This window comes from Dendrobates tinctorius, unplaced genomic scaffold (genome assembly GCF_039654945.1).
Source record: "Dendrobates tinctorius isolate UK_male_01 unplaced genomic scaffold, ASM3965494v1 ptg000276l, whole genome shotgun sequence".
NCBI lineage: Eukaryota > Metazoa > Chordata > Amphibia > Anura > Dendrobatidae > Dendrobates > Dendrobates tinctorius.
In genome coordinates this window covers 5,680,860-5,700,166 of record NW_027361943.1, presented here as the reverse complement: position 1 = coordinate 5,700,166, position 19,307 = coordinate 5,680,860, and the positions used below count along the sequence as shown (strand labels likewise).

At 43.2% G+C, this 19,307-nt stretch overlaps 1 protein-coding gene across 1 annotated transcript; it reads left to right on the top strand.

The window, feature by feature from the left end:
* The first annotated feature begins 5,420 nt into the window (after nt 1–5,420).
* KLF2 (KLF transcription factor 2) lies at nt 5,421–9,356 on the top strand. Its single transcript, XM_073559870.1, has 3 exons — nt 5,421–5,824; nt 7,079–7,973; nt 8,227–9,356. Exons 1-3 carry the CDS (start codon nt 5,753–5,755, stop codon nt 8,400–8,402), a joined length of 1,143 nt encoding a protein of 380 aa, XP_073415971.1. The 5' UTR covers nt 5,421–5,752; the 3' UTR covers nt 8,403–9,356.
* The last annotated feature ends 9,951 nt before the right edge of the window (nt 9,357–19,307 follow it).

Sequence of the window (19,307 nt, the reverse complement as noted above, 5' to 3'; positions counted from 1 at the left end):
GGCACATGAGACAAAAGACATGATCTTGAAAGAGCGCAGTAATGCGCAAAAGGTAATCAAAAAATGTTCAGAGTCCTGACACATATATTGCTCCATACAATATCTAATGAGTCCCATATATTGCACCATACAGTAGATAATGGGTCCCATATAATGCCCCATACAGTATATAATGGGCCAATATATTGCTCCGTATAGTACAGTATAATGGATCCATGGCCTCATATATTTGTGAAAACATATATACAGTCTATAGATATATATATATACTGCTCAAAGAAATAAAGGGAACACAAACAGCCTGTTGCAAATGGAATAGTGTTCCCTTTATTTTTTTGAGCAATATATATATATATATGTCAGTGAGACAAATATATATACATATTTATATTTCATACAGAAGTAGATAGCAGAATAGCCGATAATTGAATTGTCGACTTCTGTAAAATCATTACAAAATTCGACAGGATATGAGACATGGCTCACATACAGTAAACCATTGCATATCTGTTAGATTTATATAGTGTATGTCCCTCACTAATAATGTAAGTAGTGTGTGTGTGTGTGTGTGTAAAATTTTGGAGCTTTAGGTGTTAAATTAATGGATTAATTCACGGAAAAAACTTGCGTTGGCTCCTGCGCAATTTTATCCGCCAGAGAGGGCAAGCCAGTGACTGAGGGCAGAAATTAATAGCCTAGAGAGGGACCATTGTTTTTGCCCCCCACGGCTAAAAAAAAACCTGCCCCCAGCCACCCCATAGAGATGCGCCAATTCTGGCACTTATCCTCTCTCTTCCCATTGCCCTGAAGCGGGTGGCATATGGGATAATAAGGGGTTAATGTAAGGTGACATTAAGCCTGGTTAATAATGAAGAGGTGTCAATAAGACAACTGTCCATTATTAATCCGCTAGTCTGAAATGGTTAAAAAAAACACACACATTTAGAATAAAGACTTTTAATGAAATAAACATATATTTCCATCTTTATTTCACTCCCAATACAACTGAAGGCATCGTTCTCCTGTAAAAAAATCCAAAATAAAGAAGCAACAATATCCCATACCTGTCCGCCATATAGTCATGTCCCACGCTGCAATCCATCTCAAGGGGTTAAATAGTTTACAACTGGGAGCTGTCCTAATGCGACCGGCCCGGCTGTAAGCCACAGAGGAACGAAAGTAATGCTGCCTGCGCAGCCTCCCTGACCAGAGATGAACTCATTAGCATGGGAAAGTTCCTGAACATTTTCCCACTCTGTCAGTTCACCACGGGTCAGGCTGGGAATCAGCGCAGCCTAAGTGGCATCAGCTGTATATATATATATATATATATATATATATACACTCACTGGCCACTTTATTAGGTACACCTGTCCAACTGTGTGTTAAGACTTAATTTCTAATCAGCCAATCACATGGCGGCAACTCAGTGCATTTAGGCATGTAGACATGGTCAAGACAATCTCCTGCAGTTCAAACCGAGCATCAGTATGGGGAAGAAAGGTGATTTGAGTGCCTTTGAACGTGGCATGATTGTTGGTGCCAGAAGGGCTGGTCTGAGAATTTCAGAAACTGCTGATCTACTGGGATTTTCACGCACAACCATCTCTAGGGTTTACAGAGAATGGTCCGAAAAAGAAAAAAAATCCAGGGAGCGGCAGTTCTGTGGCCGGAAATGCCATGTTGATGCCAGAGGTCAGAGGAGAATGGGCAGACTGGTTCGAGCTGATAGAAAGGCAACAGTGACTCAAATTGCCACCCGTTACAACCAAGGTAGGCAGAAGAGCATCTCTGAATGCACAGTGCGTCGAACTTTGAGGCAGATGGGCTACAGCAGCAGAAGACCACACTGGGTACCACTCCTCTCAGCTAAGAACAGGAAACTGAGGCTACAATTTGCACAAGCTCATCGAAATTGGACAGTAGAAGATTGGAAAAACGTTGTCTGGTCTGATGAGTCTCGATTTCTGCTGCGACATTCGGATGGTAGGGTCAGAATTTGGCGTAAACAACATGAAAGCATGGATCCATCCTGCCTTGTATCAACGGTTCAGGCTGGTGGTGGTGGTGTCATGGTGTGGGGAATTTTTTCTGGGCACTCTTTGGGCCCCTTGGTACCAATTGAGCATCGTTGCAACGCCACAGCCTACCTGAGTATTGTTGCTGACCATGTCCATCCCTTTATGACCACAATGTACCCAACATCTGATGGCTACTTTCAGCAGGATAATGCGCCATGTCATAAAGCTCGAATCATCTCAGATTGGTTTCTTGAACATGACAATGAGTTCACTGTACTCAAATGGCCTCCTCAGTCACCAGATCTCAATCCAATAGAGCATCTTTGGGATGTGGTGGAACGGGAGATTCGCATCAGGGATGTGCAGCCGACAAATCTGCGCCAACTGTGTGATGCCATCATGTCAATATGGTCCAAAATCTCTGAGGAATGCTTCCAGCACCTTGTTGAATCTCTGCCACGAAGAATTGAGGCAGTTCTGAAGGCAAAAGGGGGTCCAACCCCTTACTAGCATGGTGTACCTAATAAAGTGGCCAGTGAGTGTATATACCTATACTATGTGTATACATGTATTCTATCTATTCTATTTTAACCTGTCAGTGTTATTTTACAGTATAGCGCACTGAATTGCCGGCTTTTCTAAAGGACACCGGTGCGCATTTCTCGCAAGTCACACTTGTGGTCCGTGTGTAATCCGTTTTTTTCTCGCACCCATAGACTTGCATTGGCGAGTCTTTTGCGTAATACGGTGCAAATCGTAGCATGCTGCGATTTCACCCACACATATAACATGGGTGAGAAAAAAACGGATGATGGGAGCAGCCCCATAGGTTAACATTGGTCTGAGTGCTATGCGATTTTTTTGCGCATAGCACTCGTCTGTATTTCTCTCTAGTGTGACTCCGGCCTTAAAGTGTATCTACAATAAAAATTTCAAAAGTCTCCATTCTTTGTAGGTGGGAAAACTTGAAAAATCTGTAGTGTATCAAAGACTAATTTACCCCATTGTATGAATTTATGACCTGAAAGGACACAGGGTGCACATCCCTTTTGGGAGTGATCGTTCAATCAAACTGTACTAATGTGGTTATATTTGAGCACAGGAAGAATAGCTGTATAAATGTTGGGGTTCATTTCCTCACCTCTCACTACTATGTGTTAGCTAACTATGTGTTATGAGTCCACTGAGGACTCTCAATTCTAAATATTCCTCATCAACCACTGAGGACTCTCAATTCTAAATATTCTTCATCAACCACTGAGGACTCTCAATTCTAAATATTCTTCATCAACCACTGAGGACTCTCAATTCTAAATATTCTTTCACTATGTGTTAAAACTTTGTCCTAAAACTGACACTTTTGTTAAAAAAAAGTAAATTTTACTTTTTCACGCTCATTTTTAACTAAATCCTTTAATAAAATGTGGGCTCAATAGACTCATTACACCCATAAATTAATTCTTAAGGGGTTGCAGTTGATAAAATGGGATAAATTACGAAGTTTCTGCTGTTTTGGCATTTCAAGAGCTCTATTTCAACCAAATTTGTGTTCCAAAATTCAAATAGTACGTCTTCCATTCTGCCGTTTGTCTAAACAGTGTTTTTTGACCACATGTGGGGTATCGCCTCGTTGAGAATAAAGTGGGTAACAAACTGAGTGGTTCATTTTATCATGTTACTTCTTGCAAAAGTGAAAAAAATTGGGGCTAAAACAACATTTTAGTGAAAAATTGAAATAAAAGATTTGTAAGATGTTGATGTGTGGAAAAAACAACTATAAGGAAAAACAGCTGCTTGAGAAAACAAAAATGGCTTCTGCAGGTTGCTGTTAACAAATGGAAATAAGTACAGCCTGTGAACACTGAGGCTACATTCCAACAGTATGTGTATTTTATTCATTGCATTTTTAGTCCATTTTTGCATCTTTTTAGTCTGTCATGTTTTAAATAAAGCTGCTTTTTTGTGATATTTCCTGGTATTTGGCTTTGACAAAGCTAAACTTCATATGCGGATTACATGCCTTTTTAGTGTATTTCTGCAGCGGAGACACACTAAGGGTATGTGCACACGCTGCGGATTCTGCTGCGTTGTACAGTACCTTTATTTCCTATGGGGAAAAAAATGCTGTGCACATGCTGCGGATTTTTCCACACGGATTTGCTGCGGGTTACAATCCGCATCATGTCAATTCTTTGTGCGGTTTCCGACCTTATCCTTATGAGGTGTGAAACCGCAGGGCAAAACCGCTGGCTCATCCGCAGGATTTACCTGCGGATTTTTCAACAAAATCCGCACAACCTAAAAACTACGTGGGCACATAGCCTAAAAGGTACACGAGTTTTTCACCTGCAGGTTTTTCTGCATCTAATGAAAAGTCTATGGGGAAAATCCGCACAGAAAACTCAACGTACCACAAGAGAAACCGACATGCACCGCAGGCCATATTACGCTGCGGAAAAAAAAAATCATGAAATCTCTATAAATTCCATCCACTTTGCTGGAACTGTAAGGCTATGTTCACACGTTGCGTTTTTGCAGCTTTTTTATGCAAATATTAAGCTGCGTTTAAGCTGCTTACAAAAAATCAGGTTTTGCTTAGTTTTTGGTGCCCTTTTTCCTGCATTTTTGTCAGGGTACATTTGTCTCCTGCGCATGCTGATAAAGTTTAGTCCATAAAAAGTAATCTGATTCTACTTCATCAGGTTTTGGCAGCAAAAAGTGATACCTTCATTTTATTTTTGCACCACTCACTGCTTTCAATGGGTTAAAAACGCTGCCAAAACGCTGAAAGGGACATGCTGCACTTTGCAAAAAAAACAAAGTATTTGAAGAAACAGGAAAAAAAAAGCAGTGTGCATAAGATTGCTGAAATCTCAGGCTTTACCATTACCCTGAAATGAAGCTGAAAATCTGCATAAAAACAAACACTGCAAACCACCTAGTGTGAACATCGCCCAAGACGCTGCGTTTTTATATCAGTGTGGGAACACTGCCTAAAGCCGGCACTACTCTAGTCCATGAAATGTCCAAACTGAGGAAGGGGACAAGCCTTGACCCCCAGCAGATAAGTAGCGCCCTCTGACAATACAAAGCACGATATGAACACAGCCTAAATTGCATTATCCTGAAAGACTTGTCCCCTTTGGCAGGATGGCTGCCATATATGAAGGAAGGCAGGTTTAGCCTCAGTAATGAACGCTCCTCTACTGCATTTTCTGTCAGAACTGTGACAAGTCATTTCGAAAGCTGACACGCGCGCAGCAGGAAAAAAAAAAGGCGGGCTTTCCAGCCCGGGGCTCCCTCATACGTCACACCACGTTACACATCAATCATTGATGAGCAATGTTAGCCTGTGTTTCCTTCGGTTGCTTAGTGACTCCGGGGGGGGCGTGGTTAACTCTTTAAAGGGCTCCCCGAGCTGCTGCGCTGGTCGCAGACTCATCTGAACTGAACGGTTTATATAGTGCTGCTAAATTTAGGCTCCACTGAAAGCTCAGCCTCCTCATCCTGAACAAGCTTCCTCCGCTCCTTGCAATTGGTTTGGTGCATGCCCCCCGTGCCTTTATTTAGAATCTAGGCCCCCTCTCAGTGCAAGGAAAGTTTAGGTTTCGCTACGGCACAGACGGACCTCTCTTCTGAGGGGTGGAACACTGTAACTTAGTTCAACTTTGATTTGATTTCTTTTTTTACGCCGGTGCTGGCAATCTGACCCGGATTTAAGGAACACAGAGATGGCTCTAGTGGAGACCATCCTCCCTTCTTTCTCCACGTTTGCAAACCCGAGAGAGAAGTGCTTCCAGGAAGTAAGTATGGGTGGGCGAGTAGACACACGTGTGGGCAGGTGAAGACAGGTGCGGTGCTCCTCAGATCTACATCAGTCATCCGATCTGGGGAGACCCGGCTCTAGATGGGACTCCTGGATCGGGGGGAATCTGCATGATCTGATCTGGGGACACCTGCATCTCTGGGGATCTGCATAGGTGATCTCTATGAATGATCCGATGTGTGGTGATCTGCATGAATGACCTGATCTGGGGATCTGCATAGGTGATCTCTATGAATGATCCGATGTATAGTGATCTGCATGAATGACCTGACCTGGGGACACCTGCATCTGTGGAGATCTGCATAGGTGATCTCTATGAATGATCCGATGTATAGTGATCTGCATGAATGACCTGATCTGGGGACACCTGCATCTGTGGAGATCTGCATAGGTGATCTCTATGAATGATCCGATGTATAGTGATCTGCATGAATGACCTGATCTGGGGACACCTGCATCTGTGGAGATCTGCATAGGTGATCTCTATGAATGATCCGATGTATAGTGATCTGCATGAATGACCTGATCTGGGGACACCTGCATCTGTGGAGATCTGCATAGGTGATCTCTATGAATGATCCGATGTATAGTGATCTGCATGAATGATCTGATCTGGGGACACCTGCATCTGTGAAGATCTGCATAGGTGGTCTCTACGAATGATCCGATGTGCAGTGATCTGCATGAATGATCTGGTCTGGGGAGTTGTGCATCAGTGATCTAATCTGTGGGGACCTGCATCTGTGGAGACCTACATACAGTAGGTGCTCTAATCTGGGGAGACCTGGCTTTAGATGGCATTCCTGGATCTGGGGGAAATCTGCATAAATGATCTGATCTGGGGACACCTGCATCTGTGGCGATCTGCATAGGTGCATATAAATGATCCGATTTGTGGTGGTCTGCATGAATGATCTGTTGTGCATCAGTGATCTAATCTGGGGGGACCTGCATCTGTGGAGACCTACATAGGTGCTCTGATCCTGGGAGACCTGGCTCTAAGATGGGACTCCTAGATCTGGAGAAGGGGTGCCTGAATCTGTGATCTGCATAAATGATCTGACCTGGGGATCTAAGTTTCACTCCAATCAGTTTTAACGTTGACAGTTTGTGGCTGCTTGACTTGTGCTGCAGGTGTATAACATTAAATCATGTGTAGCTAAACATTGTGTGATCACTGCACTCCTTCATGCACTGTTTAGCCTAACCAGATTTTGTTTCTTTTTCGCAGAAATGGAAGAGTGTTTATGAATCCAAGTCTTTACATACCATCCTTAATGTCCATGATGTGATGAACAACGCAGATCACTTTGATGCCAAGAAAGATGATGAAGATTTGCATGATGTCCTAGAGTTCGTGTTGTCCATGGGTGATGGCAAGAATGACCAGATCTGTGGAGATTATTCCCTGTCTACTGCTGAAGTGTGCTCTTATTACCAAACAACCCTTTCTGCAGGGGGCTACGACACAGATCACAGCCCACCACCTTACAGTTCATCTAGCCTTGTGACTGAGTTTATGCGACCTGCCATGGACACCTACTGTCAAGCAAACATAATTCCAGGGAGGGTTTTTGAGAGTCAAAGCTTTGATTTTCCAGACACCATTAAAACCGAACCACCAATGGACTCATATGGACCTATAATGGGCTTGGTACCTCAGTCCTGTCCCAAAATTAAGCAGGAAGGCAGTGCTGCTTGCATGATGGCATATGACCAGCCAAGATTGGCAAACTCTCCACAGATGGGAGGCAGTGACATACCACCACAGACCCCAGATGACTTGCTGATGAATAACTGTCCAACACAATTGATGTGCCATCCAGCAATGCCATACAGCCACGGTTATCATAATGCAGCAGTTTTCCATCATCCACCTTCCAACCAGTATCAAGGCGCTTCACAATTTGGCATGTTTGAGGACAATTTGCCTATGCAGTTGTCTGCTGCTGGAGGGGTCACAACTCCTCCATGTTCTCCTTTGGAAATTCTGGATTCCAAACCAAAGAGGGGACGAAGATCATGGCCCAGAAAGAGAACAGCTACACATACCTGCTCATATGCTGGCTGTGGAAAGACTTACACCAAAAGCTCTCATCTCAAGGCTCATCTAAGGACCCATACTGGTAGGTAGAAATTTCTATTGCCACTAATGTTGTTGTCCTGTCCTAGATTCACTAGGCCAAGGAGAATATTGATTGTTTTTTAAAGATAATGATTTCAAAATTAATGTAGTGTACTGGGGCTGTTTAGTTTGGGAATCCCATAGAAATCTTTACTAATCAGGCCAGATATGTATGTCCATTAATGTCTGATTAGCTGCTTGATTGATGGTTGGAGTAAGGAAACCAATCTTTCCTTTTTTTTTTTTCCCTCCAGGTGAAAAACCTTATCACTGCAACTGGGAAGGATGTGGATGGAAGTTTGCCAGATCTGATGAGCTTACACGCCACTTCCGGAAGCATACTGGTCATCGGCCCTTCCAGTGTCACCTGTGTGATCGTGCATTTTCCCGCTCAGACCACTTGGCCCTGCACATGAAGAGGCATATGTAACTTTTGGACTAAAGCAATTCAGTGTGGCACATGTACTGTTCCTGTGAACTGACTTGGGGCATACTACAGCTGGTACTGCACGGGTGCATAGACGTCCCTCTGGATCTCTAGCGGACCTTGCAAGGAAAAACTTGACTTCTTGACAATGAAGGCTGGACCTAGTATAACTTGAACTTGCACATTAACTGGAACACCTCCATAGATGGGGTTATTTAGACACATCTCTAGATAGAGCTGAAATAGTTGATTGTTAACCCTTTGCTGGCTTTAATAGCAGCAAACAGCATTTCACAGGGCATTGATTGTTAAACATGGAGAAAATGAGTGTAGTTATTGCATTGTGTGATGCAGTATAGCGCTATGTATTTGACATCTTCTGAATCTTTTTAATCCTTTTGATCCCAGGTCCAAGCACTACAGTATGCATTTCTGTCCTCATGGGATCGGATGTTAATCACTGTAATGTTTAGGGACCAGGGTAAGGTCTTTCAGAAGAAAATCACATTGGGAATTAACATACAATGCAGTGAATGTATCTTCTGACATTCCATAGTTTAACTTGATTGTAACTGCCTACTACAAGACAATGTTTGTATGAAACTGCCATATCTTGACTCTTCTTGACAGGATAAACACTCGCATATTCGATAGTGTTCTGTTAAAAATTCCTAATGCAATCCATATTTTTTTTTTCTTCCCATGGAAAATTTTATATAAAGATTATTTGCAATGTTACACTATAAAAAACTGCAGGGCTAGAGGTCCTGCCTGAAAAAATATCCTTTTTTTTATATAAAATATTTATGTAATTATGCAAACTTGTAAATACAGTTGTACAGTGTACATATGGTGACAAATGGCTTTTTGCTATTTTTTGTTTAAAATGTTGGAACAATTTTCCATTGGTGTGCATTTTTTTTTTTTTTTTTTTAAATAAAAGTTGGATAAAAAGAACCAGTTGTGTGTTTTTAAATCTGTGTGAATGGGGGCACGGGTGGGTGGTGTGACTTCATTAGCTAAAGGTTACGATTTCTAATACACTTTAACAATTTTTAACATTGTTCTTTTCTTTCAATAGGCTGTAAACTACAGATTTTACACAATAGGAATTGGCTGTCAATTCATGTTTCACTTACACTAAAGAGCGGAATCCCAAATGTGTGATTGGTGAAGTGTTACTACTTCTCAAATCTTCCTAATACCAATGTCTAAATCACGCCACCTGCTGCTTATGTTGGGGTACTGCATGCAGAGCAGATTATTCGTCATGCGTTTTTTTTTTTTTTTTTCATAACAAAGTACCTTTTTACTATAATTTTAATGAAATGACTCATTCAAAGCTACCAAGCTGAGTCACTAACACAATTACTTTTGGTTTTTCTAGAGCTGTGTTCCCCAACTCCGTTCCTCAAGAGCCACAAACAGGTCATGTTTTCAGGATTTCCTTAGTATTGCACAGGTGATAATTGCATCACCTGCACATGCAGGAATTCCACCACCTGTGAAATACTAAGGAAATCCTGAAAAGAAGACCTGTTGGTGGCTCTTGAGGACTGGAGTTGGGGGAACACTGTTCTAGAGCAATGTTTGATACACTGCCTATGCCAAACTGCATGGGTATGAAATCGATCACAATTCCTGAATTAACCTAAAGGTAAACTGTGGTGACAATATTTGTGGAAAAACCACTGACTATGCCATTTACTTTATTGTTAGGTCACATTCACACTGTCAGTATTTTACTGGAGTGCAGTCTTTATAAGCCAAAACCAAGAGTGGGTGAAAAATACACAAGTGGTGTAAGTGTTTCTACTTTTTCACCCACTCTTGGTTTTGGCTTACAAATACTGCAGTAGCAAAGTTTGTGGTGAGGGTTTGTGCCACATAACGCCCAATACATTCCCTGACCTGGATGTGTCCCATTAACACACCTGTTTTGTGTGTTTTTTGGATATAGCGTATATCCATTGGTTTATGGGCTTGTTTTACATATGTACTTTGTTTTTGCTAAATAGTTTCCAGTCCCACAGACGGACATTTTTTGTTCAGTTTATTGATCACACTTGCCCACTTTAAGTGAATTTGTCTGTTTTTTTCTTTTTCACCAAATTCCAAATGGTGCATAGTTCTTCAATTTTGTTTTCAAAGTGGAAAATTTACTTAAATTCTCATTTCTTTGAGTCCTCAGGCACCACACAAGGGTTAATGACCCTTCATCTGCATTGATTGAAGACATTTTGCCAATTATCCAAGCCCACCCCTTTACAAATATACTAACAAAGTGAGGGTGTGAGTGAGGTATGGTGTGTTACAGTGACTAAGAACATGGATGGGATGTTGTTGCCTGAGGATTCAAAGAAATTAAAATTTCTACTTCCTCATCACACACTAAAGGGACTTGGCAAGCAGTAAAAAAAAATAAAAAATCACATAACAAGCATGAGCATGCGGCTTACCTCTGCAACGGCCATCTTGGGCCACTCAGCAGGCCAGGCTTGCCTCTACAGCGATCATTTTGGATCATGGAGTGATGCAATGCTGCTATCCTGTCACATTCATGAACAACATTAGAACCAGGATGTAGTAGTGTCTAAGGGATAACTCCCGTTATACTGCCCACTTGGTGACATTATAGTGGCTGGGGGACTGAGCAAACTCTGTGTATGACCTCTGTAGTCAGGGTGCCGTCAGATGGCTGTATATACAGACGACAATTCCATTACAGTGCACGGACTGGCCGGTGGCTCTCCTGACCCGCACGTGATAGCTGCATAGAAATGCATGGTGTCATGCGCAGGTCAGGAGAGCTGCCAGCCAGTCTATGTACTGCAATGTCATTATCATCCATGTTATATGGCTGTCTGACTGCACTCTTAGGGACAGTAGAAACCCCGTATACAGAGGTCTAGTGTTCAATACGTCTCAGCCTCGCTTTGGTAGTGGGGTATGATTGGATAATTGGCTCAATTCTTATGAATTGCTAATTTATATCTGCTATTCAGACAGGCGAAGTATCATTAATCCTTTCATGCGCTGCATGTTAATGGTGCAAAGATTTACATAAAAGGCATATATAAAAACTCTCCAGGGGTGGAGACTGGAGTACATTTGTGTCAAATTTTGTGACTTTCTAAAACTTACAATTGATTATTTAGTTGAAAATATCTGGAAACCCCATTGACCATCCACAATGATGAACATAAGAAAATCAGGCAAATAAAAAGAAATCTAACAAAAAAAAACTTTTCCTAGCTCTTTCTAGCACAAAAAGTCAGAGTATTTTTGAAGATAAAAATTAAATATTTTATTTAATCAAAAATTAAAATGCATAATAAGACAGAGCAACTCACTAAGCAGGCATGTAACACGGGGTTAAATCATATTGGAATGGCTCAGATCACAGTATAGATATTAACTACTAACAAGTAATAATACCATTATATCAATGCCCTACAAAAAACACGCCATGTAAACTCATTTTGTGATCCAATACTGGCTGTTAAGCTGAGTGGGCTCCTTAGAAAGAAAATAGCTAAAGTGCTTCCAATGCAAGTTAGACTTAAACGTCTGTAAGTTATACTGTGCGCTGTACTTATATCTAGCCGTTTGTATTAAAAGTCCCCCTGGTCTGCCGCCTCAACGCGCGTTTCACCGCTTCTTCGTCAGCGAAGTGGCTCAGGTAGTGCAGCTCATCCAGGATGGCACATCAGTGCGAGCTGTGGCAAGAAGGTTTGCTGTGTCTGTCAGCATAGTGTCCAGAGGCTGGAGGCGCTACCAGGAGACTGGCCAGTACACTAGGAGATGTGGATGGGGCCGTAGGAGGGCAACAACCCAGCAGCAGAACCACTACCTCAGCCTTTGTGCAAGGAGGAACAGGAGGAGCACTGCTAGAGCCCTGCAAAATTACCTCCCGCAGGCCACAAATGTGCATTTGTCTGCACAAACGGTTAGAAATTGACTCCATGAGGATGGTCTGAGGGCCCAACGTCCACAGATGGGGGTTGTGCTCACAGCCCAACACCATGCAGGACGCTTGGCATTTGCACAGAACACCAGGATTGGCAAATTCGCCACTGGCACCCTGTGCTCTTCACACATGAAAGCAGGTTCACACTGAGCACATGTGACAGAGTCTGGAGATGCCATGGAGAGCGATCTTCTGCCTGCAACATCCTTCAGCATGACCGGTTTAGCAGTGGGTCAGTAATGGTGTGGGGTGGCATTTATTTACTATTTATTTCCATTTTCCCATTAGGGTTAGGGTTGGGGCGAAGCTTAGGGTTTGGGGCTAAAGTTAGGGCTAGCGTTGGGGATAAAGTTAGGGTTAGGGTTGGGATTAGTGTTGGGATTGGGGTAAGGATTAGGGTTAGGGTTGGGAATAGGGTTAGGGTTGGGATTAGGGTTAGGGGTGTGTTAGGGTTAGGGCTTGTTAGGCTGACTGAACGCACCAAATAATAAAATAATAATGAGGTGCGTTCGCAGCCTGGGATCCACCATGCAGAGATGGAATACTGCTGCTAAGTAATGGCAGACACTATATGGTGGTATAATAAGTGAACACACGTGGGTTATCATCACCCGGTGTGTACGAGGCGGACTCTGTTGCCTCACAGAACTACATCACCGCCAAATACAAATGCTGAAGCCTGTTAAGCTCACAGAGCTCAGCCATGTGAGCGCTGGAGTAAAACCACAGAACTCTGCCCCACGACACAGGGTTGGAGACCCTCTATACTCATCAGCACTCGGCGCCGCAGTACATGCGGTAGTTATGTGCCAAGCTGGATGGCACGATATGGCACTCAGAGAGGTGCTGTGAACTGGGAGCACTGTGGCACTAGACTCAGCCACTACAAGGTGCTGACACTAACTCTAAAAACCCTAAACCATACGTATCAAAGGGAGGGAAGTCTTAATGAGTCAGTCACCAGATACATGCATCCATCATCACTCACACACAACACCATAAGAGTCTATACTAGCGCATGGCCGTGCGGCCATGCAGCTCTTTTACAGCAGCGTCCTTCCGTGACCTTCCCAGTAGTGGACCAATCAGAGCAGGAATGGGACCTGCGCATGTGACCCCCAACCTCCAATGAGAGGTCGTCCCACAGGCATGCTCAGTAGGCAAAATACAGGACTTAGTCCCTGGAGCCAGTGGCGTAGGAAGGGGGGTGCGGGGGGGCGGGCCGCCCCAGACGGCACGTGTGTGGGGGCGGCGCAGCACGGCAGGAGCAGAAATTCCTCCTCTCTGTGCTGTGAGAGAGAAGCATGGAGGCGGCCGAGGCACAGTGACAGGAGAAGACTGTGTGTATAGCAGGAGATTTTGGCAGCGGCTAGCGCAGGTGGGTCACTCACCATTTGGGAGGAGGACGTTCTGCCTCTCCCCAGCCTCCCTCCATGCTCAGTCAGCTGCTGAGCTCTCCCTGCGGGCGGCTTCCTTCGTCAGTGTCACACAGTCACACACACACAGCAGGCAGCCGCAGGCAGCCTGTGTGAGTGTAACTTATACTGCAGCCAGGGGCAGAGGAAGCGGAGCGGAGCCTGCACATTACTGTCTGTGCTGCCTGGGAGCACTGTCGCAGGCAGTGTGTCAGAATGTCTGTGTGATTAATCATTAACATCCCTAACCAGTAACCGCCCAGGCTGGTACCGCCTCCCAAGCGCGGCCATTTTATTCCTTTCCAGACCCCGCATCCGAGCAGGCCATTCCCTGCCCGGGGGGGCGCCAAATTCAGGAACAGCCCCGGGCGGCAAAAGCTCTAGCTACGCCTCTGCCTGGAGCGTCTGTTTTTCTGCTGACTCAAGCAAGGTGTTACAGCGGAGCCTGAGGACGTCTTTGCTGAGCAGAAATCTCAGTGGCCGCAGAGGAACGGGAGACCGCAGAGGACATGGCTTGAGATTCCTCCTGTGCAGTGGGGGAAACTCGACGCTTAACAGGACTGGAGTTAGAATTGGGGGTTTTCATTGTTTAGGTACATCAGGGGCTCTCCAAATGCGACATGCGTCTGATCTCAATTCCAGCCAATTCTGCGTTGAAAAAGTCAAACAGTGCTCCTTCCCTTCCGAGCTCTGCCATGTGCCTAAACAGTGGTTTACCCCCACATATGGGGTATCAGTATACTCAGGACAAATTGCATAACAGCTTTTGAGGTCTAATTTCTCCTGTTACCCTTGGGAAAATAAAAAATTGGGGCGAAAAGATCATTTTTGTGAAAAAAATAAGATTTTTTATTTTTACGGCTTTGCATTATACACTTGGGGGCTCAAAGTGCTCACCACACATTTAGATAAGTTTCTTAGGCGTTCTCCTTTCCAAAATGGTGTCATTTGTGGGCTGTTTCCACTGTTTAGACACATCAGGGGCTCTCCAGACGCAACATGGTGTCCGATTTCAATTCCAGCCAATTTTGCATTGAAAAGTCAAACGGCGCTCCTTCCCTTCCGAGCTCTGCCATGCACCCAAACAGTGGTTTACCTGCATATATGGGGTATCAGTGTACTCAGAACAAATTGTATAACAACTTTTGGGGTCCAATTTCTCCTGTTACCCTTGGTAAAATAAATCAAATTGGATCTAAAGTAATTTTTTTGTGAAAAAAAGTTAAATGTTCATTTTTTTTTTTTTTAAATCATTCTAAAAATTCCTGTAAAGCACCTGAAGGGTTAATAAACTTCTTGAATGTAGTTTTGAGCACCTTCAGGGGTGCAGTTTTTAGAATGGTGTCACTTTTGGGTATTTTCTATCATATAGACCCCTCAAAGTGACTTCAAATGTGATGTGGTCCTTAAAAAAAAATGGTGTTGTAAAAATAAGAAATCACTGGTCAACTTTTAACCCTTATAACTTCCTAAAAAAAAATTGGTTCCAAAATTGTGCTGATTTAAAGTAGACATGTGGGAAATGTTATTTATTAACTATTTTGTGTAACATATTTCTCTGTTTTAACGGCATGAAAATTCAAAGTTGGAAAATTGCAAAATCTTCAAAATTTTCTGCTTTTTTCACAAATAAACTTAAGTCATATCAAATAAATTTTACCACTATCATGAAGTACAATATATCACGAGAAAACATTGTCAGAATCACCGGGATCCATGGAAGCGTTCCAGAGTTATTACCTCATAAAGGGACAGTGGGTCAGAATTGTAAAAATTGGCCTGGTCAATAACAGGCAAACCACGCTTGGGGGTAAAGGGGCTAAAGGGGTAGCACGCGCATATGCTAAATGCTCTCAGCTTGTTGCTGAAGGCATTTAGTATAATGTAGTGCACCTGCAAGTTTTCTCCCAGCCAATAGCTGGGAAGCGTCTTGTATAAAAGATTCCATCTCCCCTAGAGAGTCGCTAAGCAACATGTAAAGTTGTACCTCTAGTAAGCTGTAAGGTCCCCTGGACCCCGTGCAGACAGTTCTGTATTCATAGTCCCCTGTGTTTCGGAGTGACCAGTGCCTGAATATTGTCTCCTGGTCCCAGGGCAGCCTGAGCCTGAACCTTGTCCCCTGGTACCGGAGCGACCAGTGCCTGAACTTTGTTCCCCTGGTCCTGGAGCAGCCAGTGCCTGAACCTCATCCCCTGGTCCCTGAGCGGCCTGAACTTGAACCTTGTACCCTGGCCCTGGAGCGGCCTTTTCCTGAACCTTGTCCCCTGGTCCCGGAGCGACCATTGCTTGAACCTCGTACCCTTGTCCTGCAGTGGCCAGAGCCTGAACCTCGCTCCCTGGTCTTGGTGTGGTCAGTGCCTGAACCTCATTCCCTCAGAAAAAAATTGACATGGGGTCCCCCTATAAATTCAAACCAGCAAAGGCTAGGCAGATAGCTGCGGGCTGATATTAATAGCCTAGGAAGGGGCCATGTATATTGGCAAATCCCAAGGCTAAAAACATCAGCTCTCAGCCGCCCCAGAAATGGCGCCTCTTATAGATGCGCCAATTCTGGCACATAGCCTCACTCTTCCCACTTGCCCTGTAGCGTTGGCAAGTGGGGTTCGTATTTGTGGGGTTGATATCACCTTTGTATTGTCAGGTGACATCAAGCCCAAAGGTTAGTAATGGAGAGGCATCTATAAGACACCTATCCATTACTAACCACAGGAAACAACAAATAATTCCAGCGGATTCTTCCTACTCGACAATTAAAATCCATTTTATTGTATAATTTTTTTAAAAATATTCCATTTAGCAGAAATCCTTATTATACACAAGGGGATATCCCCTGTGTATAATAAGGATTTCTGCTAAATGGATTATTTTTTAAAAGATAATACAATAAAATGGATTTTAATTGCCGAGTAGGTAGAATCTGCTGGAATTATTTGTTGTTTCCTGTGGCTATTGCATCATAGGTGTGCCTCTTCCATTTCAACTCGGTGCAGCTTCCTAGCAGTAAGTGGATCTCCTAAAGACGACAAACTGGGTGAGCTGGCTATAACTTTTACTGTTTGGATATCCATTACATTACTAATCCTATAGTTATATGGTAAATAAACACACAGCCAGACTAAAGCCCTTTCTTTGAAATAATCACACAGACTCCTTTATTGAATCTAAATTAACCATACTTACTGAACACCTAATCCCCGATGCCCTCATCTCCTGCAAACAATCAAAAAAATTAACCAACATATAATAACCGAGTGTCCAACAGCGATCTCACAAGTAGAACAGTTACATCGGGAGAAGTGACTGCACTACCCAGCCTCCGGCGATACACTGACAGGAGATAATCACTGCCACAGTGTAACACTGCACTGCAGTGAGAGTTCACTGGAGTTCATCAGCTCTCAAGGCACTACCACAACTTTCTCATGCAGTGGTGCCGTGAGAGCACTGGAGTTGATCAGCTGATGTACTCCGGTGAACTCTAACGGCGGCTCAGTGATACAGTGTGGGAGCGATTACCTCCTGTCAGTGTATCGCTGGTGGTCGGGTGACATTGACGTGGGACACTCGGTATTAAATGGACTATGATGGACAGGGAGTATATGTTGGTTTATTATTTTTGATTGCTTGCAGGAGATGCGGGCGTCGGGGATTAGGTGTTCGGTGAGTATGTATATTGTATGTGATTATGTCAATGTTTTGATGTTTTTTTTTTTTTTTTACAATTGAACTCAGGCGCCAGATGGTGAGACTATTCTCCCATCATCAGCTCATGCTGTCTCTATGTATGTGACAGCAGACATAGCCGGATGGGAGTAGTAGTCCCATCAGACGACGCCTAAGTACAATCACTATGGGCTGTTTGTCGCATGGGTACACACACGCAGACACCTGCAGACAGACGCAGACACCCGCAGACAGACACACACACACTCGCAGACACAGACACGTACATTTTCACTGCTCACACACATATTCTCCGCCCACACACTCTTCCTCCTTTTGACATCATTTCCTTTGACAATGCCACAACATTTTGGCAGCAAATATGCAAACCTTTTTACACATGTGTTTTTGCTGCAGATTTGACTCACTCAATTGAAGTCAATGTGTCACAAATGCTGTAGAAACGCAAAAAGAATTGACATGCTGCAGAAAATAAAATGCTGCAAATACGGACGGAAATTTATGAATTATGTGCACAACACTTCAGGATTGTCATTGAATTACCTTGCTTTAGTATTCCATTGCATTTTTAGAGCATTTCCGTGCGTAAAAAAAACACTGCGAAAACGCATCAAAAACTCATCATGTGCACATAGCCTAAACGTGTACATAACATTGCAGGTTTCTCATTCACTTCGCTGGCATCAGGAGTGCTTCAGGTTTTGCTAGCAAATCTGCATGGCAAAACGCACCAAAACCGCACCAAATCTGCGACATGTGCACCCGCTTTCGATCGCGCCAGCGCTCTGAGTGAGCCCGCACGATCGTCACGCTGTATATCTACTTCAGATGTCGTGAAAGGGTTCTCTAGTGAAAATAAGTATTATGACCCATCCATGGATTTATCAATCTGTGGGAGTCAGATTTATCCTAACGTGGATAACAGTGCTTCTTTGGGTATAAAAAAAGCCCCTATTCTGCCGATTGGACCTCCAATTGCCCCTTACGTGTGATGTCATTTTTCTTTTTTTTTGTCACTACAATGTACTACTAATTATTTGAGCCTCTCTGGCACCAAGTGTGTTAATGTGCTGTAACCACATCATTTTACTATCTTCTAAAATAGCTCCTTTCGAGAGATGCATAGTAGCGCTGGTCACTGAAATGGAAGAACGCACCTCTCATTTCACTTTTATGAAGGTTCATATGTTCAGCAATAACAGAAGACAAAGTATTGCTAGATTCCAATGTACGATAGGTGAGCACTTTTGATGTCCAAGTATATCCTTATTTATTTTTAATATTTTCAAACTGGGGTAAAAAATAGCCAAATGTATGACTAGAGCCCTTTTTTTCATTTTCTATTTAAATTGCATTTTCTAGAATGCCTCCTTCAGATGTCAGTGATGCTTCTCATACCTAAAAGCACGGACTGCTACGCATCAGGGTTTGGTCATTTTTCACCATCAGCAATTTTTCACTGATGAAAAAAAAACAAACTTCAAAACTTCTCCAATTAATTGCAATGTTAATCATGGACAACACACTGGCTGATGCCGTTTGTGTGTGGTTTGTGAATTTCACTGACCCATAGACCTCTATGGACAATTTTGATCTGTGACGTTGATCAAAAATGGATGTCTCCGTCATTTTTTAAAGAAAACACAGACACCTCCTAAACTATAATGAGTACATGTTCTATCTGTGAAAAACATGAATAGAACACATAATGAGAAATGGGCTTGTGAATGAGGCCTAAGGGTATTTGCTCACAGAGTTCTTTTGAGTAGACGAAAAAAAAACCCCAACAAGTTTTCAAGTAGAAACCACTTCAGGAAATGCTTTTTTGGAAAAAGACGC